The sequence below is a fragment of the Pararge aegeria genome, chromosome Z, assembly GCF_905163445.1.
Source record: "Pararge aegeria chromosome Z, ilParAegt1.1, whole genome shotgun sequence".
In the NCBI taxonomy this organism is placed as follows: Eukaryota; Metazoa; Arthropoda; class Insecta; order Lepidoptera; family Nymphalidae; genus Pararge; species Pararge aegeria.
In genome coordinates this window covers 26693520-26715864 of record NC_053208.1, presented here as the reverse complement: position 1 = coordinate 26715864, position 22345 = coordinate 26693520, and the positions used below count along the sequence as shown (strand labels likewise).

The 22345-nt window shown below is 39.9% G+C and overlaps 1 protein-coding gene across 4 annotated transcripts in view; it reads right to left on the bottom strand.

The window, feature by feature from the left end:
* Positions 1-1613: 1613 nt before the first annotated feature.
* LOC120636028 (protein cycle) overlaps positions 1614-22345 on the bottom strand; it is a 96831-nt gene continuing 76099 nt past the window's right edge. For 3 of the 4 annotated variants that reach the window (XM_039907271.1, XM_039907273.1, XM_039907269.1), the window contains 12 exons: positions 21868-22107; positions 19168-19260; positions 13325-13399; positions 11509-11655; positions 10282-10471; positions 9311-9428; positions 8512-8715; positions 7321-7528; positions 6639-6842; positions 5961-6070; positions 3302-3492; positions 1614-2257 (listed from right to left, as the gene is read on the bottom strand). In XM_039907271.1, the coding sequence (XP_039763205.1) occupies positions 2018-2257; positions 3302-3492; positions 5961-6070; positions 6639-6842; positions 7321-7528; positions 8512-8715; positions 9311-9428; positions 10282-10471; positions 11509-11655; positions 13325-13399; positions 19168-19260; positions 21868-22107 (2020 nt within the window). In that variant the 3' untranslated portion in view covers positions 1614-2017. The remainder of the gene's footprint in view (positions 2258-3301; positions 3493-5960; positions 6071-6638; positions 6843-7320; positions 7529-8511; positions 8716-9310; positions 9429-10281; positions 10472-11508; positions 11656-13324; positions 13400-19167; positions 19261-21867; positions 22108-22345) is intronic. The other variant, XM_039907270.1, reaches the window with a different exon arrangement.

Below are 22345 nucleotides of genomic sequence, written 5' to 3'. Positions count from 1 at the left end.
GACTCTCACTCCGCGTGACGTAGCGCATTATATCTTATCAGCATCAGAATAGTGCCCTTTTTCAACTTGAAATTACAACAACGTGAAATTAATTGATGCAAAATATTCTTAATTTAAGCAAGAAAAGTAGAGTGAAATAGTTGACTTATCCAAGTGTATACATATCTAACACTTATATATGTTATATTAGTTCACGGTGTATAGTAAATATGGTATAAGAAAAAGTTAAGAATTCTTAATTTTGGTGTCGGAAACAAAATATTTGAACATAATGCACTATTACAATAGGTAGGTATAAATGTAGTAATTCGTTTCAATAAATTCGTGTTGAGACCCACAAAATAAATGTTGATTCCCAGTGCGTGGCAAGACGACTTAAGCAAATGGAGGAGTCGAGAAAGTTACGTGACTTGCGCATCCAAATACGCGCAACATGACACGTGAAAACATACTTAGATGGCGCAGCCTTCGTAAATCTATATAATGTAATACATAAATACAAAGTATATTTTGAGATAGTTGTGCGAAAACGTCCCAACCCTTATATATTTACCCCCTTGTGTTGGGTATAAATAGTTCAAATTTTGTTTTTCTCATTGTAGGTTCCTTCCCACAAACGTGTGCTTTTATTTTTTTATTTGCTGATCGGAACGTTTTCGTATGACTAAGTCGTGTATTATTATGCGTCGGTTAAATGTGTGTAAATTTATTTGAGTAAGGATGGAAGACTGAAATTTATGAACGCCACAAAATCGTCAAAAAGGCATAAAACAAATGACAGTTTCAAACAGTTTTCAGTAAGCCCCACGTATCTGTAGATAGTTTACAAAATTTGTAGTAAAGCCATACATGCCAGTTGATATTTATCGTGATGCGTAGATAGAGCCGTACTCTGGCATGTACACACATCCTTTCTCAAATCAGTGAGTAAATACACATCACCAACCTCGCGATCCATCCCCGATCCCCGGATGGAGTGAAAATGAATGAATAGTTAAGTCGAAATCGAATAAAACATAAACTCATAAACTATGTGGTATTCAATAAAGGGGGTCAATCATTTGCAGTTTGTGATTTCTATTCCGTTCTTCATTATGTCAATGTGTTATTTATTGCACGTACGATGTATAACAGCAAGTTCGTAGCGCAGGACATACCTACTCATACTAAACGATTTCAACACAAAAACGGCACATCAATTGAAACATCAGAATAAATATCCACCATCCTTTTAATGTATCTGCGGTTATTAGAGGAATATTATATTTTTGTTAAATTACTAAACCATTGTAATGAATGGGAAATTCTACAAAATGTTTGACATGTTTTGTAAATTTTTTTGGATATTTATTATGAGGTGGAAACATACTAAAAAGTTATCATGTTATAGACCATACTCACTGACTGGTTTATAACTATAATATAATATGTGATATGAAAATGTAAACCGCCCGAGACACCTTCAATATTAAATGAGGCATTTTTGTGACTTTTTTCTTACATGTCTTATAATTTAAAGTATTTTTAAGATACTTTTTACCTAAAGTTTATTTTGAAATTGTTAAGAAAATAATAAAAACCAAACGAAATCTCTTGTTATTGTGTTTGTTTTTATTCATTTTAACCTATTATACACTAAAAGTATGTTTGTTTACATTATAAGACGAGTTAGAAAAAATTTAGTGCGAAAGTTCAATTAGTAGGGACCACATCAAATACGTAGCCTTAGTAGAAGATTTAATCGTTTTCGAGAATGTAATCATGTACCATCAAATTCTAATGGTCTGAATGTTACGCGTTAAAAAGTCTCAAATCCTTTGTTTTACAAATGTTCTGTGAAAAGTGGAGTTAAAGAATAGTAGAGAAACTGAGTTTGAACAGAAAGCAGGTAAGATGCTCACGTGTTTCCATACTCGTAAACGATTCCTCGATTGCGAGTGAATCTCGTACTACGGCTACCCGGTCGCCCCGTCGTTTAACATTGAAGGCGCGGGCGGGACGGAGTGGCTCGTGGCGCTTAGGGCAGGGGCCAGGGCAGGCTGGAGTAGTTGATGGGCCCGCCCAGCCCGGCCTCGGCCTCCAGCATGCTCATGATGACCGCCATGGTGGCTTCGCCGTTGCCGTCCAGCTCGTGCGGCGGCGCAATGCGCGGCGGAGGGGTGGCCGCCCGCGGAGACGGCGGGGCCCCGTCCGCGCTCGGCGCCACCAGGTGGCGCACCTGCTCGTACATCGGCTGCGAGCCCTCCAGCAACTCCGGCTGCGAAGTTCTTTGTTGCATTTCATAGCTCCACTCACGAGGAACGCTATACACGATCTATCATCACGCTCCCCAAAGAGTCGGGCAAACGAAACAAGCGCGCGGGCCGGGTTTACTGTGTTCTATAGCGGAGGATGACTGTCGCTTACATTACTTCCATAGTCATAACTGGCTTTTGCCTTAGAGCTAACGCAGTAGTCGAATTAAAACCAGTGCACCCTCACATAACCAAACGAACGCGACAGTTCGGATAACCTGACTGCAGAGTGCCTAGTGGGAGATTTTCGATGTTCTATGATATAATACATATTACGTATCTTCTGATATTCATGTATTGTTTCTATAACTAGATGGCGCTCTTTCCATACCATATAAGGCGTAGCGAGCTTTCACGCGATCGAATAAGTAAACGTAGGCAGAAAATCTCACACATTTTGACATCCACATGAATGGTTATATGTTAATTTCAAATGAACAGTATGGATTTGAAATGAAAATGCAGAGTGCCAAACTAAAAGAGGATGTGCAAAACTGTAAGAATTAATCTTAGCTGATATATGCACAGCTCAAGCAGTTATGGATGAGCTATGAAAATATTGAACTGTAAGTGTCATCCTTGAAAGTAGAAAAACATCCTGTAGTTTATGGAGCTTTAATACTATTGATTTCCACCTGACCGCGTCAAGAACCTTTGTGTGTATACCTACATGTACTTACCTACCTACCTCTATGAAATTATAATGTTACCGATATTGATTTTACTATTATTTTTACAAATGAAAGTATTGATTCGTACTCATGTTAGCAATATTCGAAGCAAACTTACACACTTTTATCTTCCAATGTTAATTTGTAAAAAGGAAAGGTAGCCGAGCACTCGATCGCCAAACGCGCAAATGATTGAACTACGTAAGGTTTGGCGTTACCGAAAGAAACAAGTTAAACGAAGTCTAAAAATAGGAAAGATTTTCATGTAATGAGCGTTTGTGGTGATGATGGCAAGCGATGACGATGATGAAGATGATGATTTTAACCAATTATCACCTCTTGGATGTACGCAGAGTCCTGAAGCACGTCTGATGAAAGATTGGACGGTAACTCCGTGGACGCCCTCAATACCTCCTGGACGATCGTGGAGCCGATCTTGTGCGATTCCACCTGCGAGTCAATTAGGCGCTGCATCTCCAGGTCGGCCTCTGAAACCCCACTATCAACCTGATCGCTGTACGGCTCGCCTGTGAACAAACGGGCGGATGGCGCGCCGGGTCACACATACATCGTCGGGCGCGTAGCGAAGCACGAAGCGAAATGGTGGAAAGAAACATATGCGTTGAAAAGAATTTCGTTTTCACACTAGGAATAACGTGTTGCTACGGAAGAGAAAAGGTGTAACACAAACTGTCAATAATATTCCTTTCATGCGGTGCATTACCGGAACTGTAAGTTAACATTTGTGATTGTCTGTGATGTTTCCAGTGAACTGACCTTCACGTAGGAACGACGAGGAAAGTTGTGTAACCATATTGACATTTAATGTTACAAATTCCAAAAAATAAAACAGCCTGATACGTCATTTAAAAAAAATAACCAAAAAGTTAGATTGAAAAATGTAAAAAAAAAAACATGTAATAAAAAACCATGGGATAGGATGAAAGTAAATGCAAAAAAGCAAAAAAAATTACCAGTAAGCAATTAAAATACCCAAAAAAATATTTTCAAACTTATTGTATTAAAAAAAAACAACAAAGCATAGTCGTAACAATTGGCAATAAAGTGTAACAATAGATTTCATATTTCACAGATTAACAGAATAACATTTCTTCTTTGTACTTCAAAATCGCAATACTAGCTCCTTAGAATGCAATTAAACATTTTTCTTATTTTACAAATGTAACAACACTATTCTAAAGGCCGTAGTCCACATTACATTATATTAATCTAGATAAAATCTAGTGAGATTTCGTTCCAAAATTTTGGTATAATATTTTAGTTTTTAACTATATCCAACAGAAGAAATAACTGTGATTTGAACAAATCGTTACAGTTTCCACGACCACGACCTTCACAGCTTCATTCTACGGCATGAAATATCAATGCATTAATGATTGTTTGCGCTAAAATAAACGATGGTGACAACAACACAATACTATTTCAAAACTTATTTCAATGTAAAAATGTATACCTAAGTAAAACGCTTTTAATGCCTGCTCGGCTTATACTTAAGTACATGGTCGAACATACAAAATATACTTTTAATTTTGTATTATTCAGAAGCTTCTCGGTCGGTTTTTACTCAAGATATGTTTATGTAGTCACATTAAGTGCGTTCTCTACGTACACAGCTGGTTTAGTAAAGTTTTAAAACATATGTCAATCGACAGCATAATAACGTAAAAATTAGGCAACAAAATGATAAAACTAAAATGTATTAACAATTAAACAGGAACAAAGATATTGCCGTGCGGGTAACACAACTTGAGGCGTGCGACAACATAAAACACATACACACAGAAATTACATATTATGTGTAGCCATGAACACCGGTATAGTAATACCCGTCGATTGGGCTGAACCAAGTCGGGAACTGTTTACTTTTCCCTCATGGTTTGAGCCGCACGGTAAACTGTCGGTTCAGTCACGTGACAACTTCAACATCAGCTGCGTTTACGTCATTTGGTCTAGCAATGAATTGTATGCCTGGACCGCACCGACGCTTTAAAAATATTTTAATCGCTAATTTAAATCAATAATTAGATTTTTCTTTGTTAGTTATACGATATTATCGCACTTGTAGGAATGAAGTCTATATTACCAAATTTAAGATTTAGTTTCATGCGTCAATTTTGGTGATCCTAATATAATTTGTTAACACACGTACATTCTTTTTCATACCTACGTATAGTTGAGAGCTCACGAGACTTCTCTTCGTTGACTGATGATTACAGCATGCACTACTGGATTATATTATAACCACCATGATATTGTATGATCAGTGTAATGTTATAATGATCGAAAAAATCTCCAGTATTTTTATTGAATACCGAGTAAGTGTCTATTAATCGGATGTAAAAAATACCGATATAGAAATGATCAAATTTCGTGCAACCAAGCTATTCCTTAAAAACAATAAAAGCAGAAATAGAGCCACCACATACAAAAGTGAGATCGTATCGTATGAATATAAGAAAAATATGTAATGATCGGTATGATAACCCCAAATCGGCGGTATTCACCATTGCGAATAATTCAATTATTCGCAATGGTGAATGCTGATTAGGGGTCATCCTCAAATGACTTGTCACTAGTGGAGGTAACGGGTCAACAAAGTGTGACAAGAAGTAACAGGAGTCATCCTTGTGACGTCACATGTTTAAAACAATATTATAATTTAAATTCGAACGAATCATGCGATTTCGTTTTGTAAAATTTCTGCAATTTTAGGTATAACATACAAAATAGATAACATTTAAAAGCTCTCCTTATTTATACTAAATGTTTTATCTTTTTTCCATTGTAAAATTGCTAATGACGAAAGAAAATCAATGCACGACTAAATGGAATAGTTTTTAAATGCAAAAAGATGTGACGTCACTCAGGGGAGGAGAGGTCACGGGAGCGTGCCCGGCAGTCGCACGCGCTCGACAGGTGTCCACCGGGCCGGGCGCTGCGGGCTGGCGGGTGTCTGTGGGCGGAGAGCACGTACTTCTGTTGTACATGTCGTAGCACTCTCCACGTGCGGCCGGCTGCGCCCACTCCTCCGTCACCACAGTGTTGTTGGCGATCAAGCACTCCACGTCCTTGGTCCACGGGTTGCTGCAAATTGAGCACTCGTTTGTGACGCGTTCGGTTGGTTTGCGACTGTTGGTACCAACTACTTACTAATTTTAAAAAAACTAACTGACAAAGTCTATTATCAAAATCGTTTCTTGTTTAGCTATTCTGGGATAAAAGTATTATTTTGCTGCAAACTAGTTGTACCAAATTCTATCAAAACCTTTGGTTAAACAAAATGATAAAGATATAGATATAAATTGATAAAATTAGCATAGTTTGGTATATCTTTGTTAGTGAAATCGGAATGAAGGCTATGGCTAAAGCGCGTATTTACGGTTATTTTGCACTTAATAAATAGTTAGCAATTTCTTCAGCATTCACGCTCCACGAGTAATAATTTAAAACAAAAATTTTTACAAAAATATGTCTTGAGCTACTTTCGACAAATAATCCTTAAAAGATGATACGACGATTTTGAATAATCCAAAGCGTTATGAACACAGATGCGTTTATCCTCTCGTACCTATTTACGGTAGAGTGTTTTGTCTCACTCATATCCGGCAGTCTCGTTTGTCCGGTGGCTTTCATGTATTGCAATGATGCTCACTTGAAGGGTTTGAAGTGCGTCTGTATGCGCACGTAGGTGCCGTCCTTCTTCTTGAAGCTGTAGGGCGGCGTCTTGAGCGGGTTGCGCTGCAGGAGCGCAGTCTTGTGCGTCTTGGCCACCGCGCCCAACTCCGGGGCGCTCACGTGCTCGTACAGACTGGTGCCCAGCAGCTCTTGCGGCAGGTAGCCCAGCACCAGCGTCACCCTGAACGGCAACGGCACACATCAACGTCACAACGCCCTGTGTGCTCGGGCCGTATGTCAAATTTATTTATTTATATCTAGTCATTTCCAGATAAGTACAGTGCAATAATTATCTTATTAATTAATTTATCTAAGTACACATCATTGAAAAACTTAATCAAGCTTATATTGAAAAATAGATTTCTTGGTGCTGAGAAATCAGAACACTAAATAGCGAGAGTGCACGTAATGTCGGAGCGTTTCGAGCATAATGTGTACGTAATGACTCGAGTGAAAAAAGTGGTAATCTTTCCCTACAAGTTTGAAGTGTCTTGTCGAGTACTGGCACCACCTGCCCAGCGTGGTGATTATGGGCAAACCTAGTCTCAACGTTATGTAAACAATTTCATGTCAATACATGGATTCTTTTAAGTTTTGCGAGCACAGAACCTCAATAAATTAAGAGTTAGAAGTTAGCGGCGTGTGGGCGGCGCACTCACCGCTGGTCAACGAAGACGAACTTGCTGTCGGTGGTGTGACGCGAGGCGAACGCGAGGCTGCGCTTGTGCGGCGCGGGCGCCACCAGCGGCGTCAGGTCGGCCAGGCAGCGCCCCACGGCCACCAAGCACGACAAGTTGCAGTCGCTCTCGTCGGCCGCGCCATCGCCCGTCTCGCTGATGTTGGCGGGCGCCCACGACTTCAGGTAGCCTGCGGGCCCAGCGCGGTTACCGGCGTAGCTCCACCACTCGCAATGGGCGATGGCAGGAAAGTGCGGACACATTGCGATCGAAGAGCGACCTCGCACCGGCAACGGTTGAACGGCTTACGATGAACGGTAAACGTGACGCCAAACGACGGAACTATGTAGTAAGTATATCGGAATTGTTGGAATTGTTTCTTTAAAGTTCTAAAAGAAAAGTCCGCGACAACAAACGACGAAGTCGACTTATTTGCGGACGAAGTCGCACGGGTCCGTTAGTATATAATAAAGTGCGTGCATTCTGTGTAGATTTAAAGACTTGAGTTGTTAACCTATTAATTCTATAAGTGAACAGTATGTTGTTTTGAGAAAATAAATATATGGAAACCGAAATATTAGCGTGGTGCTTCTGGAGGATGGAAAGCTTAGAAAGTACACACAGAACATGAGCATGGCGAAAATTATGTTTAACGCTCATGTTTCGCTCCACCCAGTGATAGATGAGAACTCTGCATTCGAAATTATAGACGAGTTCATGCCAGTGATGACATACGATGATACGGATCAGAGACGTGGTCGTTAACTATCGGCCTCATAAGAAGGCTCAGAGTACTCAACGAGCGATGGAAAGAGCTATATTAGGAGTATCTCTACGTGATCAAATCAGAAATAAGGAGATTCGTAGAAGAACTAAGTTACCGACATAGCTCAAAGAGCCGCAAAGCTGAAGTGGCAATGGGCGGGCACTTAGCTCGTAGAATCGATAAGTGTGTCGGGGTTCCAAGGTGTTGGAGTGGCAACCTCGCACCAGTAAATGCAGCGTTGGTCGACCCTCAACCAGGTGGACAGACGACATCAAGTGAATCGCGGGGAGCCGCTGGATACAAGCCCCCCAGAATCGTGGAGTTTGGAATGCCCTACAAAAGACCTATGTCCAGCAGTGGCGGTCAATCAGTTGATTTGATGCAATCATTTACGCGACGGGACTCACCGGTGCACTGCACGACGCAGTACTTCTTATCGGCCAGCTTGCGCGCCTTGGGCTGGCTGTGCTCCTCCTTGACGCGCGCGGCGCCGCCGCTGGTCGCCGTGATGACGGTAGCGGGCCGGCACTTGATGCGGCAGAAGAACGAGCGCCGCGCGCCCGCGCACAGCCGCGACGCGCCCGACACCATCGACTTCACCGGCAGCATGGCTGCAACACCGGACTACTCACCACTACCGCCTAACATTAGGTACAACCCATGGAACTATTACCAAACCAAATTGTACTCTCTAGCTCTATGTTTAAATCTCTGTTACAATTTTTTTTCTTTGTTGTACAATAGAAGTGTATTCATTCATTCATTCAAACCGTAAACAAAAACAATTTGGTAATATTTTGAGAATTGTTAATAACGACTTTCATTAATTGTTATAGCAAGTTAAAATTGTGACAATACATGCAAATGTGTCTTTCTCGCAAGAGTGATGAAATCGCATGAAACGCGTGGGCGTTTATCCCAGTGTTTTGTATATTGTCACGAGTTAACGAATCCACGTAGCACACTAGTATCATAATGTACTATTATTAGACCAGAAAGTTAACTTTGATACATGGAACTGAAGTGGGCGGGGCACATAGCTCCAGAAACCGATGAACGCTAGGTCTCCCAATAAGGTGGAAAGGCGACATCAAATAAGTCGCTGGGAGCTGCTGGAAACCCGTGGTCGCGGACAGTATATTTTGTCACCCCCTACAAAAGGCCTGACAGCTTATGAGCAGCTGGTACAGGCAGCGTGGTGCTCACTCTTGGCGTCGATGAGGCGCTCCCGCGGGCTGAGGTCTGACGACGACAACTGCTCCTTCACTTTGGCCACGTCCTTCGGGTGCAGGATGTCGAACAGGCTTTGCCCCAGCAACTCCGCCTGCGGGGGAACATCGCGCCATTTGGAACACTCGTAGCTTTAGTTTTATATATACGAATGTTTAATCGCCTTCATACCACAGTACCATGTACGCATTTTTTGTGGAACGCACGGGTCCGTGCCGTCAAAAGTGCTGTCAATTTGAATAACATTTGACTTTGATTTAACTTGATTTTGAGCAATCGGTCTGCTTCCCACTCACACGATAAATATTGTGTTTAACAAATATCTAAACAATCCTCAGTAGAAACATTAACAAGCAGTGCCATCCTTTTCACTATATCCTTTGTGGAGCAAAATAGCACGCATGACTTCGGAGGCAAATATTTCAGTATTATAATTAACAAAATATATATATATCGAAGTTATAGTTACGAAGACAGCAAGAGGAGGGGAGTTGTCAACTGTATTTGGATCTGAACTCAAAAAATGGTTAAAATAAGAACTTTTACACTGTTAATGATTTTTTTACAAGAAAATGACATTTGTTTCATTATTTGCATTATGCTTACATTTTGCACGCCATTTATGGCAATACACTGTAACCTAAAACCTTTTTAAATATGTAACAGCTTTAAAACGATTTTGCAAATAAAGATATTCTATTATTTTCTAAAGATATTCTATTGCCTTCCGCAATGTGTCGGTTTACGAATTCCCTGAACATAACGTATCGGTTTCCTAACTTGAGATGGCGCGTAATGTCATTGGTCATCAACTAAGAGTCGGTGAAAAGTTTTTTGCTCAAGGCATCAAAATCATTAAACGCCCGATTTAGGCGTTGCCTAGGTTTAGTGAAAACGGGCATTAGTACTGCAAAGTATGCGGTGTTCCGCGTTGCAAGGGCACGCACCTTGTCGTACTGCAGCATGTTGGTGACGGAGGCGGACACGTAGAGCAGGCGGCCGCGCGAGCAGCTCACCACCATGACGAAGCAGTCCTTGGCGGCCTCCAGCACCATGCCGTTGAGCGCGCGATCCGACAGGAAGGTGGGCTTCGGACGCACCGACAGCGGGCCCGCCGACATGGCGCCGCGGATGCTTCTGCGCACACAAGCCACACGCGCATAGTACACAGATACCACATCCCACATTCACGCATCGGCGACTAATTATTCTCGAAAACAGCAATCACTTTCATAATCTACAAGCTTCAACTTAAACACAGTCCACGTCTTATGTATGCATAACATTTTGGTCCTTCGAGCCGGATTTCATTACCTTGTGTTGCTCGCTGCTGATTGGGACGCTTCAAAATTTCAGAGTTCAATTTAAAAAACCATAGGATTTACGGAATTATAAAAAAATCTTACGTGAATATGGAATGAAACGAAACCTAAGAAACTTTGTTTTGGAATTTTGTTTAGATCTTGCTGCTCGCAGCTTCATGCTGAGCCGACATGTTCAACAAAGCTAAGTTACTCTGTTAGATATTATAAATGGTTTCCAGATATACATTAATTTTTGAGGTTCTGTACCAGAACTTTGCCAAGGGGACCCGAATATTATGCCTCTGGCGTCTGTCTGTTAGGGAGCTGCATCTTATGAAACGCGAAAAACATGAAATATTCGGAGTAATAGTACAGCTGATTGTGTTTGCGCTCGTCCGAGGTAACAATACAACCATTCTTATTTTTGCCGCTAAACAGCATTGCTACTTTCCGGTCAAGGCATGTTTGTTATTGGGAATTACAGGCACAATAAGGCCTACCTTACGGTGAGAGACCTACGCCTACGCCTTAGGGTGAGGGACACAGAGCGGCGGTTTGCAGGACGTGTTAATTGAGTGCCCTGTAAAGTGTTACTCTCTTAATAAGCAAAAGTTGTCCACTTACTTGGTCCATTAATTGGGTATAACTATAAAAAAAGTTGTGCCAAGTGTAACTTTTTTTCTATCGTTTACTCATTCGACTGTGTGAATGTTAGCTACGATTCAAAGGAGCGCCATCTGGTGATAGTACGGTTTTCCAGTATTGTAACTAGATGGCGCTGCTTCGATACTATATAAATTAAATATGTGCAAATAGGTAGAAAACGTCACAGTTGTCGCTCTGGTTGTAAAAAAGTGCATTGCGGCTCACTTCATGTGCTGCACCGCCATGCGCAGCACGGTGAGCTTGTCGAGCTTGCGCATGATGGCGGTGCACATCGGGATCATGGAGCTAAGCTCAGTGATGTAGTTGTTCATCTTGTCGCGGCGCCGCTTCTCGATCTCGCTGTGGTTTTGCCTGCAACATTGCGAAACAAATATGTTAGCCGGGGGCCCATTTTCCTAAATGCCGGAAATACCTAATTATTATCGGATAATAACTACTTCGCACATCAGCAAAGAAGGTGCTCCATTCATGACGTGGTCAGCTGCCTTACGGGTAGGGCCTTTCATAGTTTTAGGAATTATAGTAAAGGCCGATGTCCTTTCGTGAGTTTGACATTTAGACGTAGTCCAGCAATGCCTGGCCACGAAGGTTCACGTGGCTCTAACCTACTCTTCAAATCCTCATCGTTTCGATGGTCAAACAATTCATTTTATGGTTACTTACTGTACTAAGGCGGTCTGCTTACTCGCTATAGGTGTCCAGAGATATATCTATGCTGTTCAGATTTTTGAGAGCTCTTCTTCTTACCGTAGCGTAGTTACATGACAATCGATATGGTCTTGCGAACAACCCTTCCCATCCCTTAGAATGGTAATGAACTACCACGGTCACTTAATTACGTAGTATTTTTGAAGAAAAGTCAAACGATATTACCTTATTAGAACGACTATACAGAAATACAAACCAAGTCCATGCGCAGTAACCTTAATTTTGTTTCTACCTTTAAAATAAGAGGAAAATTGTAATAAGCGCCATCTATAAAAATATATGCGTATTACTAAGCGACCTTCATTTTATCAAGCACAAATTCAAAAAAAAACCAATACAAACGTTCACCAATCGATGCCGGTGGGAAATGAAAGCTCGACCATCCGCGTGCACAGTGTTGCTCAGCAAAAACTTCCCAATCACTGAATTTTAGTTTTAGAGACCTATCGAAATATTTAACGCAAACTACTACATAGAATACACTAAATTATTAGTTTTGTTTTGTAAATAAAGTTATTGCACTGCATACAATTAGGCAGCCTCATCGCTACACATCGCCGATCTAGCTAAATAAGAAAGCTTGGTGGTTTATAAAAATATATAATAAATATAATTGTCACAGCCTACCATGCCATTGTACATTTAAAAAAGCGGATTTATATATTTTTCATAATTCCGCTTTGTTTTTTATTTGGTCTAAAAACTGTTATTTGGTCTTTCCTCTTTTATTTTTAATTTTGTTGTCGATTTTATTATTTTTTGTATTTAAGTTTGTTTTTCATTCTAAAGTCTAAATTCATAATGCATGCAGAGTTAGGGGGGTATATAATTTATAAAAGTTACAAAAACAACCTTAAAGGTTAAGAGATATGCTGTCGCGGATGTTTTTAGAACTTTTGAAGGGTAACAACTTTGCCATACATGATTTTATCGAAACTTTAACCGTTTGTGTAGCGCACGCAACTAAAGCTCTCAAAAGGGAAAATACCCAAGATTTTGGGACATTCTTCAGTCGTGCTATGCTCCTATTGGCCTTTGCGTGATGGTATATAACCTATAGCCTTCCTCTATAAATGGGCTATCCAACAACGAAATAGTTTTTCAAATCTGACCAATAGTTTCCGAAGTCGTCGCTGAAACAAACTGTTCAGCTTTATATATTAGTACAAGATAAGAGGTATTGTATACAACGCTGGCTTACTAAAATAAATATATACAAATTTGAAAATATGTTAGTATACACACATTTAAACATTGAGACAAAAAAATATGTTATATGAGCTGACCGGCCTTTAGAACAGAACTGACGTACCGCTTATCAGGTAAGGTGCTGCGGTTAGATCGCGAATCCTCGTTGCCGTCATCGTCGTAGGTGCTGCACGTACTGCTGTAATGTTTCAAACAACACATTAAACAGTCAGAGGGAGTGAAGTTTGTTGCCAATACCTTTGGGCTCCAGTATGAGTTTTCATAACAGTTAAGGTCAATTGGCGTGAACTGCCATTTTGAACCCAGGCCATGGAACTAGTGAGCGTAAAGTACCCACCAAGAGTCGAGCAAACGTCACGATTTTACTGTTCCATACAAATTTGGGAAATTTACGTAAACAAATATTTAATTCCTAAGTAGAACTTTTTCCGGGAAAGCACACATTTTCTGCCGCTAAGCAGCATTGTTGCAGTGATGTATGTTGGTCTGAAGGGCGTGGTTGCCGGTGTAATCACAGGCACGGGCGGCTTAGCCACAGGGCGGCGGACGCTCTAATCTCCTGAACTACCAGTCGGATTTAAATTTTGTATGTAGCATGTGACAGCCCGAGGGTATGAGGAAGGCTATATATAACTTTACAACTTTCACTCCTTAAATAGAATGGGTGTAAAACTTTGTATGAGAGGCCGTCCATTTTCAAGTTGCATCTGTGAAAATTAAGAATAAGAGTTGCCATAAATGTTTATTAAAATTCCACCCCAAGAAGATTAAATAGCTCCCGTGAGCTAAATAAAATTTCATAATTTTATTTGTAAGACTGCGCTAAACGCAGATAATATCAGTTCGATTGAAAATATCTCTTTGCATTTGATAGTACTTACAGTTCTTGAGAGGGTATGACGTCACAGAGATGAACAAACGTAATAATAGCGTATGCGGACAAGTCGACGCGGTGGGTCGCGATATATTTTGTAGAATAGCGGAATATTTTTGCATGGAAAACTTATAAAAGTTCGTATGCGGGCGAAGTACAGCTAGTAGTGTTATATGTATAACCACTGACGACGCCTAATGCCTAATTAACATAATTTACAAAGTTTTCTAGCCTCCTCAGCAAGCGGAACACTGCCTTATGCCCGGAGCAAGCAAATGTGAACAAGAGGTCCTTGACTTGCATTAGTTAGACTTTGAGGTTAGGAATATGAAATGAAATAGCGCATATACAATAAAACTGCGGTAAGTTTTTCATCCGGATGGGCGATAACACTCGTCTACAATAGAAAAGCATTCTAGACAAGCGGGTACTGAGAAAAAATTAGGGCCCACTAGGCTATTCCCCTATAAGTATTTCTGCGCTATCAACGTTATAGAATAACTAGTTCCTACGTAGTAGTGTTTTGAGGCTTCGAGCGTGCCTAAGACGCTATGCGATTCACTGTAACCGTATTAGAGATAGTTTAGATCTTACTAAATAGTTTTTTATTTCTGCGAACAGGCGGAGGCCGTTTGGCCGTATTAGCGTCGACAGACTTACTGCCGAATTTATAATATTCTTAAGGAAGAGCACTTAAAACATGAATGATTATACTTTTCTAAATATAGCACGCACACAAACATGCACCAATCTGCATGCCAATTGTGATGTTTAATCTGTGAAGTTGTTCACAGCGAAAACAATATGATTATTCTGGACCATAAATTTTGTGACTAAATGATTATCCGCTAAAATTACTCGACAAAAAAATTAAAAAATGACCCTTAAACAATAAGGTTGCTTCATCCATGTCTCCAATGAGCGGAGGCCCGTGGCTATGTAATCGAGATATTAATAGGCTGAATAAGATGTACGCGAAGCAATCGGCGGAATAAGATATACGCAAAGCTGTAATAGGTATATGTACATAGTCTTTACAAATATGGGGTCCAATAGTTTATTCTCCTGTGTAGAACTTAATTCACGAATATAACGCTTAAGTTAAATCGAAGTGTAGCGCCCCTCGGGAGTCGGAAGTTTTCTTCTGTACGGAAGATCGGAAGTAATTACAACGTGTTTCAGATATTTTAATAGAGACACGCGCCTCTAACTTTGTGGATCTACGTGCGTTATAAGCAATTCAATATCACTCGCTTCACCGGTTAAATAAATCATCATGAGGAAACCTGCATGCCTGGGAGTTATCCAAGAAAGAAAAATAGCCATTATTTTCACACATCAAGTGTAAAAATGGACTATTTGTAAATTATAGGTAACTAATATTATAAATGTGAAATTGTGGATGTTTGTTACTCAATCGCAGAAAATCTGCAGAACAGATTTAGATGAATTTTGGCATGTCTGTAGCCTTCGACATGCAAAAGAACATAGGGCTACCCTTTATCCCGATTCCTTAAGAAGTTCCCGAGGGAAAATTGAAAATCGTTTACGAGCTAAGCCGCGGGCAGGCACTTTTTTATGCTATGGAAAAGGACATGTATTTCTATACCGATCTCTCAAATAGTTCCCGTGGTAGGATTAAAAATTCTTAACGAGCGAAGCTCTAGACGCGCGCAGAAGCCAGAATATTATAAAGGCGAAAGTATATATGTCTGTTACTCAATAATGTCGCAACGATTGAACCGATTTGGCTGAAATTTGTTGCAGAGATAGATTTTATTCTGAAATAGCACATATGCTACTTTTAACTCCGGGAAATAAGAGAGTTCCCGCGGGAATAAAAATACCTTAATCCACGCGAAGTTGCGGGTATCAGCTAGTAAGTAATAAAAATGTGTGACAAAGGAGCTGGCTCAGTATAGCTGCACACTAAAAGGCGTAGGGCTGGTTTTCATCCAGCCCCCTTATCTTCGTCGTCGCCAAATCCTCGCGACGACAATGATAGGTATTTGACCATTTGACACAAACATAGAAATAAATGGCAACAAAATTACTTTTGTAATGAAGATAGCAATATGTATCACATATTTATGTTCGTATCTAATTAACAAAACAAATAAAAGATAAATTATAATGTCAAGACTAGTGCTCTATACCGGCTCAGCTTCCGGTTTGGAAAGCAGCTAGGTATAATAAAAAAACCTGTGGTGGCGTGGGACACCCGATAAGAACGAAGATCCTTATTACATGAATATTAATTTCAAGTTCTATACGATTTTATTATGTTTTTTTTATCCATAAAAATCAAAGTTATACGTAACAAAATTATATTTTGCAATGATTAGTAAAATTAAATACTATTGAAACTAAATACTATTTACAAAACGAAAATGATTGATTGCTGGTTTTTTTCAAAGTAGACTTCTTCGAAGGTCTTTTAAAATAAAAATAAATGAAATCGGTTCATTGAAATTCATGCGTAAACATTGACGAAGCACTGTGTTATTAAGCTTCGAGATGCGAGCGTCCTGTTGCTGCCGCGAATTACATGTTCCGCAGTGATACAAATACTTATTGTGATGATTCAAGGAAACTAGTAGTTAGGTATAATTACTTACCTGTAATTACTTTGATATAACCAGTTATTGTACTCGTTGCAACTAGTACGTGCTATTATTTACAAGATTTTCCTCGAACTGCAGGAACGTTGTGTGGAAGAATTTAAAAAAATATTCGTTTTAGTGTTTTGACTATATTTATTGCAATACCGAAACCAGTTGATCAGCATTTTCTTATTTGTTTCATCATCATTAGATGCGGACGGACGAACAAAAGACGACATCAAATAATACAAATCAAACAACCCATTGGTCTCCTCCCTCCCACAATGAGAAAGGGTTAATGCCGTTTTTGGCGTGGTGGAAAAACTTATTGCTACATCCGATCCTTGGCCAGGACCGAGGTTACGTGGGACTCCCCCCTCTAAAGGGGGTATACCCAAACTAAAAACCACCACGGCATGTCCCTCTTGTTAGCTTTGTTAGACGCCCGGGGAACCTGTTGTATATACCTCTAATATTATATGTATATATAATAGAAAGACTTCAAAATAACACATCATACTCTCCTCTAGATTACCTTTACAAAAGTATCATAAATTAACTGAAGAACGGTAAATCGCAAAAAATAGTACTATTATTATAATAAATATAATTACTACTGTACTATATACATACTCTAAGATTTAAATATCTATTATGACTAAGTACAGTACATACTAGTAAGTAATTATGATATTTAAATTGACACCAGCTTTTCCGGCCGGTTTGATGCAACCGACGGCTGGTTCGGTACAATGCGGGTGCAAGTAACGACTACTAATTAAAACCTACTGTTTTTTTCCCTTTTTAGGATTCCTAATCAAGGGCGGTTATAAGCGGTGATAGATAGTAGGTGAGTGTTCCCTTTTGACCAAGTTCGATTCCCGGTGCAAACCTCTTAAATTTTTGGAGTTATATGAATATAAAGCAATTAAATATTACTTCCATCCAAAACATCGTGAGGTTGAGCAACTGCATTTATTGAAAGTTCTCTATAATATTCTCAATTCGCACTTGGCCAACTGGTGGACTACGGCTAAGGAGGCCCGAGCCCTGAGTGGATCGGTAATAGGCTGATCTGTGCTGTTCGTGTTACGGGTAGACAATTTATAAAGTTGCCACTTCCCTAATCCCACTGACAAATATAAAAAGCATGCACCGCATACTTATGTGTACACAATTCATAAGCAAGAATTGGATGAAATATTTGATTGCAATGATTAGACTAGACACAGACTAGAAAAATATTTAAACGTCCTTTATTCAAGTCGGCCCACAGGTGGCACTTTTGATGCGTACATAAGAACCACACGGTAGTGAGATTTAAAAACGCTAATTACTAATTCCCTAGAAATGTTAAAAATCCAGAAAGATTGATCTTTTATAAAGCTATTATTAACCTATTTAAAAAGCTGTTACGCATTGTGCATTAAGATTTTCAACCTGTTACCATATATACAGATTTTACCACTTAGAAGACTCAAACAACACAAGTAAAGAAATTTTTAGTAAACTAAAACATTTGACTTCATTTATATAATTACCTATACTGACATTATAGTTAATATGCTGTATTCATTCACCATAATATCTGGACGTCGATGTGCGCGATGACAAAATGTGCGTGAAACACACAAATGTTAACACCTATTTTATCATAAAAGTGTTTAGGATCTACCATATTTTTTCCGAATACAGAATTTGAGGATGCAAATTACAAAATCCCCAGTTGATAGGTGTAAGAGAGCAGTGTAATCACTTTTAACATGACATTGGCAAAATATTTGTGCTCTATGCACGTACAAAGCCAAGCCGAAGAAAAGAAGAAGAAAGAATTTGAACTTGAATTTGAATTCGTCAACCTCCTACAGTGCAGCGATATGTTTGCTATTGATGCCAGAGAAGCTTGCGTCTGAATAAAGAACTCGGTTGTTGTTGAATAGCTTTAAGATAACCTAGGAAAAGCTTAGATCGTTACCTATTGGTTTGGGTGATTCTTCTTTGATTAGACGTAATTTACTTAGGCATTCCCTTGTCCATCGTTAGTGAAAACGGGCATAATTTACTAGAGGCTATAGGACGCGTGTATGTTTTTTATTTTAGTGTTAAAATTTCTAGTTTAAAGTTAGGCTAGAAGGGTTAAAAGTTAGTAAATAGACATAAATCAAAAATTACCCTACTTTCTGCGACTTAGCCCGCTCTGAATGACTATTCTTTTGAACACTCCTTGCAATCTGACTACGTAGCTGACAACGGTTTAACCTCTTCTCATACAAAATGTAGCCTAGACTAGATTAATGTTGATTCATTGCTCCACCTACCTGCGGAAGTTCGGCGACGGACCGAACTTTTAATAACGTCTGTTATTGTTTGTGTTAAGATAGATTGAACAAGAGTTAGTTGCGTCGAAATAACAACGAGACACTTAGAATGCGTAATTTTATAGACGTGGTTGCAAAGGTAGGTACTCACTACGGCGATGGTTTCCGCTTCCTCGTGGCGGCGGCGTCGGAAGTGGACGAGATGGTGATCACTTCGCAATTCGTCAACTCGAACCCGTCCGAACTAAAACGTAGTATATATTTCTTATTATATAAATAAAGCAGGTAAATCAAGCTTGATGTTGACAATTTGAAAACTACAGTCAAAGAACGAATCCCTACTCCAACTGAGAGTTGATGACATTAAACGTATGGACTATTACATGTCTCTTTAAGTCTTTCTTCGTAATCCGTTTCAAGTAAATGTTGCCGATACAGATCATTGACATTAATGTATCAGATTAGCTGTAGGGACCTCACACACACGACTATGAGCTTCGATGGTTTTTGCAATAAAATACGAATTGTTACATCAATTGACCTATTTATTATTATATACATTTTTACCACATAATTATGTTCCCGGTTCCGCACGCAATGGAATATTTATAAGCAAGAGCCGCGGCTGAATACCACCAGACAAAAGAAAGAATTATCTGGTGGTTTTGTAAAAAAAAAACGCATTTTACATGAAAGCCAGTAAACCGTGCCTAATGCATAAAACAAACTTACAAAAAAAATAACAGTTAAGTAAATTCGCTACATCGAGCACAATATCTCTTCCCGGTACTTGTCCTACTTCCCCATATCTAAGCTATGTGCTTAAACAGTCAAGATATGTCCTATAGAACTGTAATTATAAAGTTATGTTCAGTTCTGTAGGACACCCAGTTCAATTTGCATACAATAATTGCCATTTAAAAATAGTAAAGCTTATGCACAAAAACACAGAAACATACCCTAGCGGGTATGTTTCTGTGTTTAAGCTTTACTTTTCTTTCAAATTATTTGCCTGTTGAAGACCTGTTACCTGAACAACTAATTCGCTACAGCAATTTGATGATTCGCATGACAGTTATAAGATCGCAGTTCAGCAACAGCGCCTACTAACAAAGCAACAACGAGCACTTAGCATATTTTAATTTTAAAAGTAATCGAATATTTATCGAATATGTACATACGTGTTGTGGTCTGTGGTGTTGTACGAGAAAAATTATAATATACTTCTACCTCTAAAGAGATATTTAATAATCTAAAGTAAACTCAAACTCGTGTGTGTCCTTAGACATTTGTCCTTAGACGGTTTTCGCTGAGTATTAAAAATTGGGCTAAATAAAAAAAAAAGTATTGGTCTACTTCTATCAAAGATTCATCTATATGTGGTAAAGTATGATAATGAATGAATGATGATTCACAACAACAGTACAGACACTAATGCACACACAACATCAAACATTTAATAAAGCACAAACATTTCGAAACATTTTAAATCGTTGCATATGCCCTCGCTGCATAATCACATCGTCAAAGCGCAATCCTCATTTACAGAGCGTGTGTCCGCGGCCAGCATGCTGTGAGCCGCGACTGGACCACGACTAGACCGTGTAACATGACACATTCTTACAACAGGATTGGTGTTATTTGTAACGATATAAGGCTGATTTTTCCATCGTCAAAGAACCTGTCTGAGGATTTAATTAACAGATTTCCAATACAACAACATTTGGAAGGCAAATATATTCCTCAGTTAAAGATTGTATTGCGATCGAAACATCAACCATAAATAAACGAACATATGCTTGCATGTATGCATACTAACAATTCACCTTTTTCAGCATTCTGCCGCCAGAGATTCGGGCAATTAATGTGAGCATTCCATTAGCTTGCACGTGGCGCTAAGTCGGCGCGCGAGCATGCTTTAGTTGCAAGTTGTATCAAGTCATTACAATAGTTGGCATGATAGTTAAAAGGTCAAAGTTCACCTTTAAATAACATTTATTAAACTTAGGTGAATTTAAGGGTTCGGGCCCACATTAATTTAAACAATTAAATAATTATAAGTATTGTTCCAATATCAGGAAGCCTCAAAGTCCATCTCGGCCGGTTGAAATCTTTGAGTTGTCATTTAAGACAATATACAGAGCACGTAACTATTCAAGATAAATGGCACTTTATTGTTTCGAGGTAGGGAAATATCCTTAGTGCCGGAGGTTATAAATGTAAACACTCGGTCGGAACCATGTGCTAATTCACGGGTAATCATAAACTTTTCACTTTTGTTAAAATTAGTGAAGTGAAAAGTCGTAACTTCTTCCTTTACATCAGTCAAGTTCTCGGCATTCTTGTGACCTTTTAACTCGCAGCCGCAGTTGAAAGGTTAGCTTACTGTCTTTTCGGTGGTATAAGCAAATCTTGGACGATTATCGGTGGGATGACGTATGGGACCGGCCGCACCGGGCGCTCTGAGATGAAAAGGCCCTCGCCGTCGATATCCAAAATACCACTTAGCCTACGTTCAAACAAAACGCTATGGATAAGTGGTCACTGCTTTGTCGTTCTGCACTGTAAAGTGTTTTGTGGCGCTAATTCATTGACCGTGAACTTTGCGATCGAAATCCCCATACACTCAATTTGGTTCATCAACTTTTCACTTAGCCCCTTATTCTACAAAAGTGTTTACATCATTTGATAGCGCTTAGTATAATCGCCTTAATGAATGCATGAACCAATCAATAGCGTCAAATGAGTTAGTAGTTAGTACAAGGCATTGCCAGAGTAAGTCCCATAACGGGCATTATGTGTCTTAACTAGATGGGTCGGCCCGAGCCAGCTGGCCAGTGCCGCCACTCACATGTTCTGCGAGGAGCTCCTCTTGAGGACGGCGGCGGCGACATCGCGCTGGGACACCGGCAGCGGCATTGCCAGTGGTGCCGGCAGCGGCAGTGGCAGCGGGTGCTGCAGGTGCGGCAGCGGCGCGTGCAGGGAAAGCAGCGCGCCGGCACCCGCAACCTCCGCAAAGCCGGCGGCGCTAGCGTCCTGGACGCCGGCACCCACTGTCAGCTCGTAGGCCGGCTGCGTGCTCGTGTGCGGCCTGCGGGAGAATCTTCATCAATATCCCATCGCAGTAGCAGTAAGTAGCACAGGACCACGCTGCCCTCCGTTATATTCCCCTATTCGCCTCGTAAGACACCCGCGGGAAGACGGGACGACGGACGACGACATGGCACACAGAGTAAGTGACGTGGTGTATGTACCTCTTTATAGTTTTCAACATTCAAAATTTCATTTGTTTCAAGTAGACATAGTTTATGGGCTAGTTATGAAATCTA